At 36.2% G+C, this 19,518-nt stretch overlaps 1 protein-coding gene across 3 annotated transcripts in view; it reads left to right on the top strand.

Moving 5' to 3' along the window:
• ELP4 (elongator acetyltransferase complex subunit 4) overlaps positions 1-19,518 on the top strand; it is a 233,249-nt gene that overhangs the window by 130,421 nt on the left and 83,310 nt on the right. Inside the window, exon 10 of one of the 3 annotated variants that reach the window (XM_081798399.1) lies at positions 14,197-14,259. The exons of the other annotated variants lie outside the window; for them this stretch is intronic. Within the exon in view, the coding sequence (XP_081654525.1) occupies positions 14,197-14,259 (63 nt within the window). The remainder of the gene's footprint in view (positions 1-14,196; positions 14,260-19,518) is intronic. 3 annotated transcript variants of the gene reach the window in all.

Genomic DNA, 19,518 nt, shown 5'->3' with positions numbered 1-19,518 from the left:
TATTTTGTTGACTGTTTCTTTTGCTGTGCAAAAGCTTTTTATCTTGATGAAGTCCCAATAGTTCATTTTTGCCCTTGCATCCCTTGCCTTTGGTGATGTTTCTAGGAAGAAGTTGCTGTGGCTGAGGTCGAAGAGGTTGCTGCCTATGTTCTCCTTTAGGATTTTGATGGACTCCTGTCTCACATTTAGGTCTTTCAACCATTTTGAGTCTTTTTTTTAAAGATTTTATTTATTTATTTGACAGAGAGAGACACAGTGAGAGAGGGAACACAAGCAGGAGGAGTGGGAGAGGGAGAAGCAGGCTTCCCACTGAGCAGGGAGCCCGATGTGGGGCTCGATCCCAGGACCCTGGGACCATGTCCTGAGCCAAAGGCAGATGCTTAATGACTGAGCCACCCAAGCGCCCCTTTTTTTAGTCTATTTTTGTGTGTGGTGTAAGAAAATGGTCCAGTTTCATTCTTCTACATGTGACTGTCCAATATTCCCAACACCATTTGTTGAAGAGACTGTCTTTTTTCCATCGGACATTCTTTCCTGCTTTGTTGAAGATCAGTTGACCATAGATTTGAGGGTCCATTTCTGGGCTCTCTATTCCGTTCCATTGATCTATGTGTCTGTTTTTGTGCCAGTACCATACTGTCTTGATGATAACAGCTTTGTAATAGAGCTTGAAGTCCAGAATTGTGATGCCACCAGCTTTGCTTTTCTTTTTCAACATTCCTCTGGCTATTTGGGGTCTTTTCTAGTTCCATACAAATTTTAGGATTATTTGTTCCATTTCTTTGAAAAAAGTGGATGGTATTTTGATAGGAATTGCATTAAATGTGTAGATTGCTTTAGGTAGCATTGACATCCTCACAATATTTGTTCTTCCAATCCATGAGCATGGAACGTTTTTCCTGTCCATTAGTTTTAATTAAAGTTTATTATTCCCTTGGAATGATTCCTTTTAATAAGGGCAATTTTTTCTATAATCTTATGAAACAGTATAATCACTAATGCATTCTGCACAGAGTCTTTCTAAAGTAACTGATGTCAAATAACCCTCAACTTTATTTGGATATTTTTGTAAATTAATTTTCTAGTATCACATAATTATTTAGTCAGTACAGTAAGTGAAACACTCATATTTTTAATGCAATATAAATTATTTTTAACAAATGTAATCTTTAACTTTTATTATTTTCTATAGTATTTTTATTTCAACTGATATAATGGTTATAAGTGAGTCACATGAGATTTCAGTAACATCACCTAAAATAAGTATCCTGAAAAAAGTGTCAAAGTAAACTATTTATATATTTCCACATTTTTAATTTCAATTATATAATTTCTACCAGTGAGCTGCATAATATGTTTTATGACATGTATTTCTGAAGAAAAGGGAGTACTATCAAAGTAAATTAATAAACTATATACTTTATTTCAAAGCAATAAAATGAAAAAAGTCTAACTTATACAGTAATTCTAATGGTAGGCAGCCTTAATTTTGTGCTAAATTTTAACTTAGGCAGTAAAAGCTGTGATCCATTCATCTTATCATACCCAGTTACTCCTCCCATCTAATTATATGATCATTAAATGTACTTTTTTATTATAGGATGCATCTGCATATTTTTTAAAATAAAATTGCTTCCATTTTTCCCACAAGCATCTATTTTCTAATCAGAAAAGTTGATACTACATTGCTTTGCAGTAAATATTAAAAAATTTAAAAATGGTAATTATTGAATAGTTATGATCTGAAAAAGTAATTGGTTCATTTGGAAAGCAGAATGTTTATTTTAAATTTAGAAAATAAGCAGATTAAAATGATGTTTTGTATAATATTTAAATAATTATGCTTTTTGTTTTGGGTTTTAATATAACCTTTTTTTCAACATTTTTAAAAAATATACTTATATGCCTAAGCATGGTACACCATGAATCTTATAAAAAATATGACAAGAAAAGAAAGTAAAATGCTCATTCCTCTTAGTAAATGTTATATAAAATTATCCTGGGAAAAGCCTTAACACCATCACATAAGACAAAATTATTGTGCCCTCAGACTATTTTTAATTAAATAATTGGCAGCACTCAAGTCGCTTGTTTGTATCAAGAAGGAATAGTTCCTTCCCACTAAAATAATTCCCTCATCTTTGCTTTAAAAGTTGGGAGATTTACTTTGGTGCCGTGAGTGAGTGTGTGTGTGTGTGTGTGTGTGTGTGTGTAAGAGTCCCATAGAGAGAAGTGTGAGAAATTCTGTCAGATTTTTTAATATCTTGACCTAGGATGAAATGTTTGTTATTTCAATATAGTGTACATGCTGAGTCAATTGAAGTTTCGAGGACTAATTATGTGAGAGCCAGATTAACTGTAGATTTTTATTAATACATTCAATAAATATTTATAGAGGTACTTTTAAGTAAATTTTTATCTAGTCCAGTGCTCACCTCTGGCAACCTCTCTAGCCCATCTCTTGCCTGAACTCCAAGTTGCAGATTGACTCTTGTACTGCAATCCCCACAGTGGCCCATTTTGTCACTTCCAGGTCTTTTGTAAATGCCAAAAATATTCTCCCTTTTCGTCCTAGCATTCTTGCCAGATCAATCTTATTCTTCCTTTAGTTAGATGTCACTTCTAAAATGTCTGTCCTGATTCTTCAAAACCAGGTCAGGTAGCCTACCTCTGTACTCATTACCTCTATCTTCACACTTACAAACATTATTTTAATTTTTTGTTTCCTTGATGTTTCTGTCTACTGTACCATAAGCTGGTGGCAGAAATTGTGTCATGTTCTTGTTTACTAATGCATCCATAGCACCTAACACAGGATGTAGCACACAGTAGGTGTTTAGTAAATATTTGTTGAATGAAAAACTAATAATATGTGGAAAATATTACATCTGCTAAATATAATGATATATCTGCTACATATATCTGCTGAATATCTGACTACATCTCTCTTTTTTTAATTGTCATAAGAACATTTAACATGAAGAGCACCTGGGTGGCTCAGTCAGTTGAGCATCCAACTTTTGATTTCAGCCCAGGTCATGATCTCAGGGTTCTGAGATCAAGCCCCATGTTGGGCTCTGTGCTCAGCACTGAGTCTGCTTCACATTCTTTCTCCCTCTCCCTCTGCTCCTCTCCTCTCTCTCTCTCATGCGCACACACGCTTTCAGAAAGGAAGGAAGGAAGGAAGGAAGGAAGGAAGGAAGGAAGAAAAGAAAGAAAGAAAGAAAGAAAAGAAAGAAAATCCTTAAAAAAAAAAAAAAGAACACTTAACATGAGATCTACCCTCTTAACCAATTTTTAATTGTACAATACGTTATTGTTGACTGTAGGTACAATGTTGTACCCTGACTACATCTTTAACTCTCCATATGGTTCTGAGTTGTCTGTTCTTTGAGGAAGAGCATTAAGTAATCAATTGTCAAAGCCCAAATGCAGCTCCTGGCATAGTAGCCATACCAGCCTGTTTTAATTTTCTCTAATTAACAAACTGTTTTTTATCTTTAAGGTTGGAATACTTCTCCATATTAACCTAAACTTAACAAAAAAACACTTTGATACGTAACTTGATCTTTCCTTGGTGAAGATTTTGCTAGCTCCTTCTCCAGTCCAGTGACCCTTCCCTACCATTATATTGACTTCCTTCTAAATCTTTGGCTTATGTAAAACTCTCCTTTTTAACGAGAAACTTTGTTTTTTAGTGCATTAAAACACTATCAAATAATTTTAATTCAAACTTAAATGCTTTTTTTTTTTAGCTTGTCTGTATCATCTCTTCCTCTTGCCTCTAAGACATATGGTAAAGACTGGGTATGAATACCCATCAGGATGACTAATTAAAACCAAACCAACTGAGCATTTAAAATATACCCTTGAAATAGAGGGGAGGTGCCAAGTTGATAACATCTTGATAACATTGGATAGTAATATCCCATGGGCCTACATATTCATTGTTCCTAGTCAATTGACATTTATATCTATTATCACTTGAGTGAAACATGATTAATTATTTTATGATAATTTGGATCATTGTTTAAAATTAAGTTTGGAAGTGTTATGTCCTGGCCATCTTCTTTTACCATCCCTTTAGAGGATTGGGAGCCACTCTGCTGCTTAGGGAAGATGATTTCTCCTTCCAATTATTATATAACAGGCCTCATTGTTTTCTAAATAGGAGACTCCTTCTCACTGTTCTAGGAGTAATAATTTTATGCTGCAGACATCAAAGATGAGGATAAAAATGTCACATCGTGATTCTGTCTCCATGACACCCCACAATAATACAAAATGAAAAATTCAAGCAAAGAGAACCTTTTGCTTTTTCCATGGTGTTAAAAGACATGTTTCTCAGTTTTTCGTCTCTAAATTGGGCATTAAAATAAACATTTTTTATATAATTATAAAGTTGTAATTATATCTTAAAATTTATTCATGAATTATTTCCCCCCAAATACTCTTTTTCATAAGGTGGTTTGTTGTTTTTTTTTTTTAACCAAGAAATAGGAATTCTAGTTTCCACTATTCAATTAAATCCTAGCTATTTTAGTTGGAGATTTATTGCCTTAATCCATATGTAATGTGTTTATCACTTAGGAAAAATTTTTTAAAATGGGTTGGTAATTTTGTATAATGCCATAATTATATCTTTCATCAGGATAATTATGTAAAAGTAAATAAAGGTAGGGCTAAGATAATACCTAATTTAGGATGCCTTTCAAATGTATGATGCTTATAATTAAAGATTTCAAATAGAAAGTAAAGGGCCTTCATTTCTTTATACATCAGCCTGATTTTCAAAATAAAACCATAAAAGTTAGTTAAATGGTTTCTTTACTCACACACACATGGAATCATAACTATCCACTTAGAAGCTTTTTGTAAAATAATAATAATAAAAAATAATTTTTTAGTGTCTTTAGCAAACAACTTAAAAGGTGAATTTCGTAGCTCATCTAACATGCAAGACTGAGAACAGAAATAATTTCATGTATAGTCCTTGTATAATTAGCCTTGTGCCATTGGAAAGTATTTAAGATTTACAGTGGGAAGTATGCAATTATTCATTTCATATTACTTAAACCACTGAAAGAAAATATCACACATTATCAGTCATTAAAAGTAAGGATTATACATTATACATGATTTCATAGATTTAATACATTTTAGATAATAGCTCACTAAATAGAGATATAAGATTTTATGTCCTTATAAACAAGATGTTTCCCCTCCTTTATTCCAGTTAGACTAAAAGGCACATAACAAATGCCTAGCCTAGCCCCTAATAACCTTCACTGACACATATGCATATTCAGATGCAGATAACTCAGCCTCAATACCCCAAAACACATATCTTCATAACAGCCTTTCTAATGGCACATTGAGCTCCCCAGTGAAAAATGGTTGCAGCATTGAAGGATAGAAAGCAACAAGACTTGGGGCGCCTGGGTGGCTTGGTTGGTTAAGCGACTGCCTTCGGCTCAGGTCATGATCCTGGAGTCCCGGGATCGAGTCCCGCATCGGGCTCCCCGCTCAGCGGGGAGTCTGCTTCTCCCTCTGGCCTTCCTCCCTCTCATTCTCTCTCTCTCAAATAAATAAATAAAATCTTAAAAAAAAAAGAAAGCAACAAGACTTACTGTGAAAAGCACTTCTCTTCCCCTGACTCTGCTGCATACAAAATTCCGTGAACCTCTGAAGTAGTCATGTGACCTAAGGTTTGGCTTCAGGCTGCTAATATAGGTCATTTAGTTCTAGGTCTGCTACGATTTGACCATTCTTTCACTCCAAGAATTGTGTTTTAAGCAGGGACTGTCTTTCAGCTGCTTAGTATTCATTTTTGTTTTTCTGGTGGGGGTATAGAAGGTGGGTGAGGGGGGTAGGGTGGCAGGGATGAGGCTGATGATGTGTAAGTAGGGTACTCTTCAACCCAAAATTCTGATAGATAGGAAGACCTCTAGATACCTCTGTAGATCACTCCATGGCCTTCACCAGCCTACTCAACTGGACCCAGTTTTAAGTAATTAATGGTGATGGAGCCAGCGTGAGTGTACCCTATACTCATCTCATTGTTATTACATGAGTCTATAAAGGGCTTCTCTGTTGCAGAAGTTTCTAAGGGACTATACAAGTTGTTTTGTTACATTGAAGTTGCATCAGTTATTACTTTTAAAAATATATAAGCCATCATTTGGGACTTTGAAGTCTTTTGTTGTAAGGGGATTTTGTTATAAAGGCATTTGTTATAAGTAGTGTTTATTCTGTTACTATGTAAATCTACATAAAACTCCTCAGAAATGACTTTATTGAGCATCTGTGAATTAGAAGTAATAATTCAATCAGACAGCCATTACATGCACAGTTCATTTACTATACAATTCTAATAACATATTCTCAAATGGCTTCCATATGACCTGATGATATTCTGTTATGGGTGGAAGACTAAAAACCAGGAATTAATAAAACTATCATGGTATGGCAGTAGTTTTTGATAAGCCATGTTTTTGATGCATTAACTCTCATCCCATTATCAATTTGTTTTTGTTTTTAAGATTTTATTTATTTATTTGACAGAGAGACACAGCGAGAGAGGGAACACAAGCAGGGGGAATGGGAGAGGGAGAAGCAGGCTTCCCATGGAGCAGGGAGCCCTACCTGGGGCTCGATCCCAGGACCCTGGGATCATGACCTGAGCTGAAGGCAGACGCTTAACAATTGAGCCACCCAGGCGCCTCCCCCCCATTATCAGTATCATAACAAACTATACTACTTTAATGATCAAGCCTTTCTAGGTATAGATATGAATTATATAAAAGAAAATACCTAAAAATATTTCTTTAAAAACACCAAATATGTTTGGAATTCCTAGTACACAATATAATGTGCTATTCTTACTTCTTGATTCTTTTGATTATGTATTAAGTAGCTCATTGTTACTTCATTTAATGGAACTGGAGGATTTCTTAGAGATGCTCTTAGGCTACGACTTATTATTTAAGATATCTTTGACCTAAGGGATGTAGTACATGACCATAAAAACAAACCAAAGTGTGACCTTTGGAGGTATCCAGCATGGATATACTGTTAGCAATTCATCAGTCTGTTTACTGCATTGGAGAAAGTAAAGTCACTGATAGTGTTTTTTTAATGTAAGCAAACAGTGAAACAAGATCTGTGTAGAACCTCTTTTTTCTTTTTAAGATTTTGTTTATTTATTTAAGAGAGACAGAGACAGAGCATGAGTGGGATGGAGGGGCAGAGGGAGAGGGAGAAGCACACTCCCCACTGAACAGGGCTCAATCCTGGGACCCTGGGATCATGACCTGAGCTAAAGGTAGGCACTTAACCAACTGAGCCACCCAGGCACCTCTCGTGTAGAACCTCTTAAAAAATTTATTTAATAGAGCATTTAATAGAATACTGTTTAGTAACCCTTTAGAACATCTTAAAGATTGTAGAACATTTTATTTAATAAAGGATTCACACCAGAGCATTGAAGACACATTCTTCACTTACTAAATAAGGGAAAAAATTGCCTCTAGTCGGTGTGTTAAATTGCTTGCATGCTCTTGGCATTTTAATAAGAAAACTAAGTGTGATGCTACCAGTCATCACCATGTCTTTGGTTGACACATTTTCTTTAATAAAAGATAGAATATGGGGAAATATGTACTTCTATCTAATTTGAATAGAAGTCTGTATTATGAGTATATTTAAAAAGCTATGCCAAAACACTTGATATGGAAAGTCTCATTTATAAGACTGTTAATATGAGTTACCTTTGTAGCTTGACCTACCAACCATTTTTCTTCATTTTGCCATTTATGCATTTTAGGATTGGAAGTAAATGGAGCTAAAACATTCTTCCCTACAGCATTGAAGTCTTCACATAAGACCTGTTTGAAAAATGCCAGGGCATGGTTTTTCTCTCAAACCCGAAGACACAAAATTAAACATGTTTTACTCAGGAACAGGAACTCTGAAACAATTTGATTTTACATTTATGAACTGAATTTACATTTCTGTCCCTATTACCAAAACAAAGCTGAACATTACCTATATATATAACATCAGTAACAGTGTCTTCATTAATTCAGGTTTCTGGTACCTAGTTAAAAAAAAAAAAGTACCTGGGATTGTAAAGTATGCTAGGTGTATTTGTACATGATGTGGTGGCAGTAAAGAAGCTTTGGAAATTACTGAAGCTAAATGCTTGGTAATTGCTGTGACCCTCTTTTTCCTCTTTCCTCTTTTTATTGCTAATCCCACAGAAAAGGTAGCTATGTATCCATCTGATTTCCTTAGCACATAAATTCTTTGCAAGCAGGAAAAATCATCACTGTCAAATAGAAATGAAGAGTGAGGGCAGGAGAGGAAAGAGATTGTGACAGATTGAATGGATAGAGTTCTCGCCTCCAGGAGTGTTGAGAAGGAACTGTGATAGAGCAATTACTACATGTAAACTTTTTTTTTAAATGTGTGTACTTATTAAGCACATACAATGTTGAAGTTATGAGGTAGGCCCTGTGGGAAATGCAGACTTTACACACAGCTTCTGTTCTCACATCTCCTCTTAACGTACTTTTTCGAAAATTCAAGTATCACTGAAATACAATTATCATATTAGTTTCAGACCTCTTGGGTACTTATACAGTGGAAGCTGTGGAAGTCCCACCTCTCTGAAAACACTGTATTCATATAATCTTTTTCAGGTGTTTACAGTAAGATTGTGTTCTCCTCCTTAAAACAATCACTTTACCCAGCATCCAATCTGACAGAAAATCCTACTGACTCTGCCTTTAAAATATATTCATAATGAAATGAGTTTTCTCTACCACCAATGCTACCATTCAGTGCAAGCCATCATCATGTGTTGCCTGGATTATTGTAGTAGCCTCCTACCTACATGCCTGCTTCTAACCCTGATCTCCTTCAATTTGTTCTCCTGCAACAGCCAGAAGGATGATTCGTTTAAAACATAAGACACATCATGTCTGGGGGGCGCCTGGGTGACTCAGTCGTTAAGCGTCTGCCTTCAGCTCAGGTCATGATCCCAGGGTCCTGGGATCGAGCCCTGCATTGGGCTCCCTGCTCAGCGGGAAGCCTGCTTCTCCCTCTCCTACTCCCCCTGCTTGTGTTCCCTCTCTCTCTGTGTCTTTCTCTGTCAAATAAATAAATAAAATCTTAAAAAAAAAAAAAGACACATCATGTCTGGGGCACCTGGGTGGCTCAGTCGTTAAGCGTCTGCCTTCAGCTCAGGTCATGAACCCAGGGTCCTGGGATCGAGTCCCATATCGTCTCCTTGTTCCACAGGAGGCCTGTTTCTCCCTCTCCCACTCCCCCTGCTTGTGTTCACTCTCTCTGTGTGTCTCTCTCTGTCAAATAAATAAATAAATAAAATTAAAAAAAAAAACCACACATGTCATTTCTCTGCTCAAAACTCTCCATCTAATCTCCATCTCACTCAGAAGTCCTTGGTGGCCACCAAGACCGCATGACACCTGGCCACCTAGTTCTCTGATTTTAGGCTTTATTCCTCTCCCCACATTTGCTCTGATTCAGCCACACTTGGTATTCCTTGCTATTCCTCCTTGCTGCACCTTGACCATGCCATGCCTTAGGGCTTTTGCTGCCTGTTCCCTTTGCTTGAAATGTTCCTCTCTCAGATCTTTTCATAGCTAACTTCCTCTCCATCAAATATTTGTTGAAATATCACCTTCTTAATGAAGCTTTTCCCGACCATCCATTTCAAAGTAGCAGTTTACCCCCATTCTGCTGTTCTAGTTACTCTTGATCTGCTCTCGATTTTCCATAGCACTTACCACCTTCTAACATGTTATATCATTTCCCCATTTATTATGTTCATTTTCCATCTTCTTCTCTAGGACATGAGGGCTTCACAAGAATAAGGATTTTTCTCTGTTCTGTTTAGAACAGTCACATGGTAAAGTGCTCAAAAAACACTTTTAAATTGATGTTTGTCTCAGTTTACCTCAGACTATCTCATTTTCCTCCCCTTCCCTATTTAAGTTATGTACAAGCATGAATGAATTTGGGAGCTAGTATTAGTAGTAATAACAATAATGAGATCACTTATTGCTGTCATTTACTGAGTACTGAATAGTGGCAGACAATACCCCAAGCACATTACCTGTATTCTGCCATTTAATCCCCACAACTAGTCCTAAAGTCAGATGACAGGGCTTGGAAAGGTTAAGTCACTTGCCCAGAGTCACATTTCGAGTGAATGGCTAAGCTGCATTTCAACCCATAACAGACTCCAAAGGCCGACTCTCTTTATAACTTTTGAATTATAGCCACCTTTAGTTTTATGCAACATCAATTTTTTTATTTATATTTACTAAACAAGAGTGACTAAAAGAATTCTGCTGTTATCAACTGTGAAATTAACTGGCTACTGACTTGCTTAATGCCATCCCTTTGTTTTTTCCATCCCTTCTTTTTAAGTAACTATATATTTAGAGATAAATACTGGCTTTATGGCTTTATAATTTCAAGTGAGAAATATTGCTTTCAGATTGAAGGGAGAGGGTATTCATAGTATCTGGTATTTTCTTGAAGAAGACTTGGAGAGAATGCAGGAGACTGAAATTATGTAAGTGGGGCATTGAGTAACATGAATTTGCTCAAGAACAAAGGAAACAGAAGTAGAGGTATAAAAAGTGAGGTAATATTAAGTGGCATGGTAGGGATCATATTGTTCATTTTTTTTGTTTGAGTATTCTCTAAAATAATTTTTTAAAACCATGTACCTTATCACACATTTTTAAGTTGACATATATTTTTCATTGTAAGTGTAAATAGTGACAAAGGATATCATTTCTGATCTATGAGATGTAGGCTTTAAATATATTTTTATCAAAACCATGAAATAAGGATTTAGCTTAATTTATAGAAAAAGTTCATAATATAGCATAATTGGCAATCATTGTCAAATCAATGAGAAGAAAGACTGACTTCATTTTTTAATTCCAAAAAACATGTTTCTAGGATAGTCTTCTCGCTTTCATTGCCATGTGTTTGTTCCCTGCTAATTATGAAACAAGGTGCAAGCCCCCATTAGTTTGGTGTTGTTCTGCAGTCATGGGACTCTTCCTTGGGAGCAATGCCCCCCACCAAGATTCAGGGAGAGTGAAAGCTATGACTTCTGTCTGCCAAGTTCAATCAAATGGAAAAGGAGAACCTGCAGACTATAGGTACACTTTCAAGTAGGTCAACTTTAGGAGAGAATAACTATGAAAATTGAAGATCTCAAAATTGAATTCCTTTAAAACTATCCATACCCCCATACCCATTACAAAGTCTTTGTAAAGGGCATGCATTTTGCAGTTTTAAGATCTCTGCTTTATATTAAGTAGCACATTAAAATTTAGAATATACTCCCTTTTTCTTACAGTGGACTAGTTTTCCTAAAAATGTCTACTTCCATTATAATCTGCAAAAATAGATCTTTAGTTTATTGCTATTTATTTTTTAAGAAATAAACAAGAATGAAATGGAATACTCAAAACCAATGCAAGACACTTTTTAAAAAATTAATGGACTCTTTTTTGGAGAAAGTTTAGGTTTACTGAAAATTTGAGAGGAGAGTACAGAGTAACACCCATGCCACCCTGCACTCCAGCTTCAGTTTCCCCTATTATTAACATCTTGCTTTAGTGTGTGTACGTTTGTTACAACTGATGAGCCAGTATTGACACAATATTAATTGAAGTCCATAGTTTACGTTAAGATTCACTCTTTGTGGTGGACATTCTATGAGTGTGACAAATATATAATGACATGTGCCATCAAATGGTATACAGAGTAGTCAAACTATTCTAAAAATACCCTGTCCTCCACCTATTCATCTCCTCTTTCCCCCAAATCTCTGGCAACCACTGATCTTTTTACTGTCTCCATAGTTTTGCCTTTTCCAGAATGTCAGATAGTAGAAATCATAGTACATAACCTTTGGGATTGGCTTCTTTCACTTAGCAATATACATTTAAGTTTCCTCCATGTCTTTTTGTGACTTGATAGCTTGTTTCTTTTTGTCACTAAATAATATTCCATCGTATGGCTGCACCACTGTTTGTTTATCCATTCAGACCTATTGAAGGATATTTTGATTGCTTCCAAGTTTTAGCAGTTTTGAATAAAGCCGCTATAAAAATTTGTGTGCAGGTTTTTGTGTGGATAGAAGTTTTCAGCTCAATTTGTGTAAATTCCAAGGAGTACAAACGCTGGGTTTTATGGGAAAAAAGTGTTTAGTTTTGTAAGAAATTGCCCAACTGCCTTCCAAAGTGGCCATACCATTTTGCATTTCCACCAGCAATGAATGAAGGTTTCTGTTGCTCAACATCCTCACCAGCATTTGTTTGTCAGTGTTTTGGATTTGAGCCATTCTAGTAGGTGTGTAGTAGTATCTCATTTTAATTTGTAGTGCCCTGATAACATATAATGTTGAGCATCTTTTTATATGTTTATTTGCCATCGTACGTCTTCTTTGGTGAGGTGACTGTTTAGATCTTTTGCTTTTAATTAGAGTGTAAGTTTTCTTGTTGTTGAATTTTAGGAGTGTTTTCTAAATTTTTGATACCAGTCCTTCATCAGATAGGTGTTTTACAAAGATTTTCTCCCAGTCTGCAGCTTGTCTGCATTCTCTTAACAGTATCTTTCACAGAACAGAAGTATTTAATTTTAATGAAATCCAAGTTACCATTTTTTTCTTTCAGGATCATGCTTTTGATGTTATATATAATAAGTCATTGTCAAACCCAAGATGACCTAAATTTTCTCCTATATTATCTTCCAGCGTTTTATAGCTTTGCATTTTAGGTCTTTTGTTCACTTTGAGTTACTTTTTGTGAAAGGTGTAAGGTCTGTGTCTAGATTCATTCTTTTGCTTGTGGATGTCCATTTGTTTAAGTACCATTTGTTGAAAAGACTATCCTTTCTCCATTGAATTGCCTTTGCCCTTCTGTCAAAGATCAGTTGACTACATTTGTGTGGGTCTATTTCTAGGCTTTGTATACCGTTCTATTTATCTACTGGTCTTTTCTTTCATCAGTACCACACTGTCTTGATTAGTGTACCTATAGAGTAAGTCTTGAATTAAGGTAGTTTGCTAGAGCTGCCTAACAAATACCAGAGACTGGGTGGCTTAAACAACAGAAATTTTATTTTCGCACAGTTCTGGAGGCCAGAAATCCAAGATCAAGGTGTCGGCAGAGATGGTTTCTTCTGAGGCCTTTCTCCTCAGCTTATAGTTTGCCATTCTTCTCCCTGTGTCATTACATGGTCTTCCTTCTGTGTATGTCTGTGTCCAAATTTCTTCTTTTTTTTTTTAAGTGTTTTTTTTTTAAGATTTTTATTTATTTGAGAGAGAGAGAATGAGAGAGAGAGAGAAAATGAGAAGGGGGGAAGGTCAGAGGGAGAAGCAGACTCCCCGCTGATCGGGGAGCCTGATACGGGACTTGATCCTGGGACTCCAGGATCATGACCTGAGCCGAAGGCAGTCGCTTAACTAACTGAGCCACCCAGGTGCCCTAAATTTCTTCTTTTTATAAGGGTGCCAGTCATAATGGATTAGGGCTCACCCTAAAAGCTCATTTTAACTTAGTTACCTCTTTAAAAACTCTGTCTCCAAATGTGGTTACATTTTGAGGTATTAGGAGTTTAGATGGGGGTTAGATCTTCAACATATGAATTTGGGGGGAATACAGTTCAGCCCATAATAAGTAGTGTCATTCCTCCAACTTTGTTCTTCTTCAATATTGTGTTGACTATTCTAGATCTTTTGCCTTACCATATAAACTTTTTATCATTTGGTCAATATCCATAAATAACTTGCTGAGATTTTTATTGGGATTGCATTGAATCTTTACTTCAAGTTCAAAGAACTGAAATCTTGATGATATTGAGGCTTTCTATACCTAAGATTTGGCACCCCTTGGATTTTTGTAATATTAGAACTTGTCCACACTGAGCTTCTAGCAATTTGTCATTTACAGTTTAGTTTGTTTGTTTGTTTGTTTTCCTCTAGTACTGGTTCCTGTGGAGATTTTTATTCTCAGTCTTCTGCTCTAATAAGTTGTGATTTTCTGTATCTACCTATCATTTCTACAGTTTTCTGGGCAACGGCTTGCCCTGTGACCTCACTGCTCCAATAGGTTCCATTTATTCAGCTTTTTTTCTTGTTAGGGGGGTAAGACTGATGACTTCCAAGCTCCTTTTATTCAAGACCAGAAACAAGAAGTCTCCAAGGTACTTTTTATTCTTACAACATCATTAACAAAATTTAGCATTTATTGGTTCCCTATTCTTCAGAAGGCGCTGAGTTAGGTATATTAAGTTTTGAAACTGCCAAGAATCCTTTTTTGCCAAAATGGTATTTATGAAAGTATTTTATATTTGCCTCTTAGGTTTTTAAAATGTGTATTCCCTATAGCATTGGTTTTCAAAATGCTATGGCCCTTGTGGTACTAAGAGGTGCCTCTGGAATTGCAGATTTGGATTGTGAGTGAGAGGGAAGCAAAAGGCAAGGGACAGACTTAAATTGAGTATACTCACCCCAGGTTCAACTCTTTTTCATATATTTTATATGAAGTAAGGGTTGGACAACTAAAAAATATTTAAATCCACTGCCCTTGAGTTTTAAATGAAGGCTCTCCTAAAGTACTCTTCCATACACTGCATAGTAAACTGTCTTATAAAAACCTTTACAGAGTTTAGTAACAAAATTGTTCAGGAAAAAACTCTATGGTAGACTTATTTCATTAAATGCAAAGTGTTAATGTTGGACTGAATGAATCCCTCTTTGTTAGGGATTGTAAGTACGCAATTAAAATATAATTAGTTTATCCTGAGGAGCTCAAACCTTCGCAAATTGAATATTTGTGAGGTATTAATTAACTGATGTATCAAAAAATGCACAGCATGAGCATACCTTTATTAACCTGTGGTTAAGTTTTCGGGATGGAACCTGTAGATGTCAGTGCATCCTGGCTCAATACTAACACTTGGAATTAACCAGCTTAGTGACTTGTATTTCAATAAAAATTCAAACTCGCATATTTAGTTTTGGGTGTTTTATTCTGTTTTCAATTTGGCTTTGTACCCTAGGACAATTGGAGACAGGGCTAGAAATAAGACTTCAGACTTACATACATGTTCCAGAAGGAAACAGCAGAAAGAAGCATTTTTAATTCAGCTAGCAGTCACATATAATGATGCTTGGTTCTACACTGTGAGAGATATCTGTGGGGCAGCACAAGCTTTACATCATTCATATCATATAGAATTGTTTGTAAACATGCATACTGTAGTGTAATATAATTAGTCTAAATCAGTTCAGAAAAATATTTAGAAGCCTGCTGTGTATAAAGCAAATAAGTAAAACACTATTCTTGCACCAGAAAAGTGAACACAGTAGTAGAAGAGATTAAGCAAATATGCAAAAATCAATTCAAGACAAAATATTCTAAGCGTAAAGACAAGCACAGAATGCTATGGGGCTCACAGAAGACAGAGATACTACGTCTGTTTGAAAGCAAATGAGAAAATTGAAAGGGAAGGTAACGTGATCAATCTAGAAACCTGGAGAGAAGATATATCAGTTAGGACATAATTCAGGTGTATACAAAAGGAAACTTGATTGATAGAACCTTTGATAAATAAAGCTTTATATTTCAAATAGAACAAGAAATCTGAAGGTAAACAGCTGCTGATATCAATTCAGTGGTTCTAGAATGTCAAGGTCACGTTTCTGTAACTTTTGAGACTTTCCCTCATACTTGTTGCCTCATGATCACAAGATGGTGGTTGCAGTTCCAGGTACCAGTCTGCAATCCAGCAGGAAGAAGGGATTGAGGGAAGGAGAAAAGGAAAACTTTCCAGATACTCCTCTGTAGAATTCTGTTACAACTCATTGGCCAGAACTTTTGCAAATTGCCACCCAGGCTACAGGCAGTCTAGGAAGGGGGAGTGTTTTTAGCTATTCATATTGCCCCTCTCCAAACAAAATCAGGAAATGTTGAGGTAAAAAGAATAACAAGAACAAATCACGTGTTTCTTTGAGGTAAAAAGATATAGTGGAAGTTTGAGATAAAAACAGTTAACTTGGACTATACCCACAGAGCCTTTGATCCCAAGCTGAGGCATTATAATTAAGCTCATAGGCAGTGGGGAAGCTATAAAATGTTTCTGAACAGAGGAATGATGCCATGGATGCTGACCCATCATCACATTTTAACTTTCTAAACAAAATTATTTTAAATATACTTCATAGTTTATAACAGATGAATTTTTATTTATTTTTTTAAACATTTTATTTACTTATTTGAGAGAGCACACAAGCAGGGGGAGGGGCAAAGGGAGAGGGAGAAGCAGACTCCCCGCTGAGCAGGGAGCCTGATGCAGGGCTCAATCCCAGGACCCTGGGATCATGACCTGAGCCGCAAGCAGATGCTTAACTGGCTGAGCCACCCAGGCGCCCAACAGATGAATTTTTAAATTGTGCTATTAGGTTATGATCACACTCAGATATAAATTAATCCTGTTAAGACAATTCTGTAGGGTGGGTCAGCAATCATTAACAGAGCATTGTTCTGCTAATGTCATTCACTGTGGCACCAGAATGTTGATTCTATAAGGTCCACTCAGTCTAGGTATCTATATATTAAAAAAAAAAAAAAAAAAATCTTGAATTTAGGAATTTCTAAAAGATTTAAGAGTGGGGGCACCTGGCTGGCTCAGTCAATAGGGCATGCAACTCCTGATCTCAGGGTCTTAAGTTCAAGCCTAGAGCTTACTTTAAAAAAAAAAATTAAGAGTGATTGAACTCACTATAATGAAAACAATAAACAATTTATTTTTAAAGTCACATGACTAAAATGTTTCCCTTTCCTCCTTAGGAACTAATGCCACCCGTCTAAAGTGACCACATAATTTATTGTCTTAATTAAATTAAAGAAGTATTCATCATCAGGCCAAGACAATAGGAGTAAACCAGGGATTGCCAGTGTGGCTAAGGGACTAGTTTTGGTGCAGCCTGAAGTCTCTTCCGGGCTGTCACATTGTTCTTGCATGAGAGGAGGTCTGTGTCTCTCTTCAGGGCTGAATAAACTAATCCAGCTTTGCTTGCCAACCCCAGGGACAGCCGCACTCACTGTAGCTTTCTGCCTTGTCCTCCAGCCGCGCTCTCCATCATTGGTCTCCCTGCTGGCCACACTCTCCCTGTGGGATCAGTGTTCTTTGACTCAAAGCTGTATTTTCTCTTAATGTTGTGGTCCCAAGGAAGGAGGGGTGAGGGAAAATTTTAAATTCCCTTTTTGTGGGAAAAGTCATTTCCAGCTTGAATTGGGAGCTGAAAACAAATCTCACATTTACATAGCACTATAATCTTTACTGAGTGACACCGTAAGGATCTCCCAGGAAACATTAGCTCAGAGCATTCTCGTTGAATTATGTGGTGCCCAGGGTTATTTTTTTTATTTTATTTTATTTTATTTTATTTTATTTTATTTTATTTTATTTTTTTAAATATGCAGACAAAGTTAATAGAGAGGTTATTACACTAAAGTATTTTATTTCTGTATGGAATTTTGTGTTCTTATCCTTGTTTACATCATATACCTTTTTTCCCCGCATATCTTTTTAATTATCTCTTCTCTTTGGTTTCCACTAAACTCTACCAGTTCTCTATAGCCTCTCTGAATTTATTTTAATCTCTCTAAGTGTTCTTTCTCCTCTTATTCCCCAAAAATGCTAATGATAATTTAGAAAATATTAACCCCAACAATAGCCAAGATTTCATGAGTACTTACAGTGTGCTAGGCGCTACACAAATTACACATACTAACTCACTGAATTCTTAACAACAGTCTTATAAGGCTGTATTATTATCCCTGTCTTTCAAATGTGAAGTGCAGGGAGTTTAAATAACTTCCTTAATGTCACACAACTAACAAATAATGGAACCAGGTTTCTAATCTGGGTAGTATAACTCCACATGCCTGTGTTCCTAACCTCTAACCCACTGTCCCTGATCTCCAGGAGCTTCTGCTCTCACTGACTCCCTCTTGCATTCTCCATCCTACTCAATTCTAGGACCAATTCTAGCAGACAATGTTTAAGAAACCCAATCTTACTTGTTTCACCAGTCTAGCATAAGCCTTTGGGTAGCCTAGTGTCACCAAGTAAAGTCCTACAGGTCTGGTAGGCTCTGTGACCCAGCAGTCGAGGCTTCAGCATGTCTTATCCAACTATGCAACAATTCCAACAAACTGCATAGCCAAAAAATATGGTAAATGAAGAGCTGACAGTACTGTACTTGCCAGGTTAGGAAAGATGAAAGGAAAGGAAGAATCATAGATTACTCTTAAGAGTATAAAATTCGTGGCCCATTAATAAGAATCTTAAGTGCTTGTTTACAAAATTGTCTTCCCCTCTAGCTACTGGAGTTAGAAAGATGCAGACGCAGAAAGTCTGGTAACTCTACTTTGACCACACCAATTCTACTTCCAGGATATTCTCCTTCCTTGTTTCTGCTGAGATCCTACATACATTTTCAGAACTGACACCTCTCTCTCTCTCTCTCTCTCTCTGTCTCTCTGTTTCCTGTTCATTACTAGTTTGTAAAGTTAGCACCTGGGTACTATTTTTCAGTTCTCTCATTTTTATACATTTTGTACAATACTATATTAGCTCAATTTGATTAAATATTTATGAGTTCCTACCATGTGCCAGGCTATAAAGAGGATATATAAAACACAACCCCTGCCCATGAAGAGCTCATAGTCTAATAGAGAAAACTGACATGTAAACAAATACCTATAAAAAAGATTGATTGGTACAAAATAGAGTGAGGTATGAAATGCTGTGCAAAGGCTAATAATGCAGTAATTTGGGGCGCCTGGGTAGCTCAGTCGGTTAAGCGTCTGCTTTCGGCTCAGGTCATGATCCCAGGGTCCTGGGATTGAGCCCCGCTCCCTGCTCAACGGGGAGCCTGCTTCTCCCTCTCCCTCTGCCTCTCCCTCTTCTTGTGCTCTCTCACTCTCTCTCTCTGTCAAATAAATAAATAAAATCTTTAAAAAAAATAATGCAGTTAAGTCTGGTAGTTGTTAAACCATGTTCAGGGAAAGCTACAGAAAGAACATATTTGAGTTGTATTGTGAAAGTCATTTGGATTATCAAATATAGTCATTCCCTTCTATTCACACTGTGCTTATTTTGACACTTGTCTATTAGACAATAAGTTCCTTGAGGTCAGGAATTATATGTTCTATGCCTTTGTTTCATCCATAGTGCCAAAATATTTCACTGAATGAGTATATTTGGCACTAAGCAAGTATTTATATTTACATAAATATTTGTATTTCTTTATTTTCCCTCTTTTCCCACCAAAGCCCAAACTCACCAGTATATTTCTTTGTATCTTTATGCTCTATTTAATTTAACATAACATTAGCCATGTAATTCATTTTTAGAACAGTTTGTTTTACACACAAATGTGTAGTTTCTTTC

Source organism: Leptonychotes weddellii, chromosome 11 (genome assembly GCF_054177405.1).
Source record: "Leptonychotes weddellii isolate Sample4059 chromosome 11, ASM5417740v2, whole genome shotgun sequence".
NCBI lineage: Eukaryota > Metazoa > Chordata > Mammalia > Carnivora > Phocidae > Leptonychotes > Leptonychotes weddellii.
This window is presented reverse-complemented; position numbering and strand designations above follow the sequence as displayed.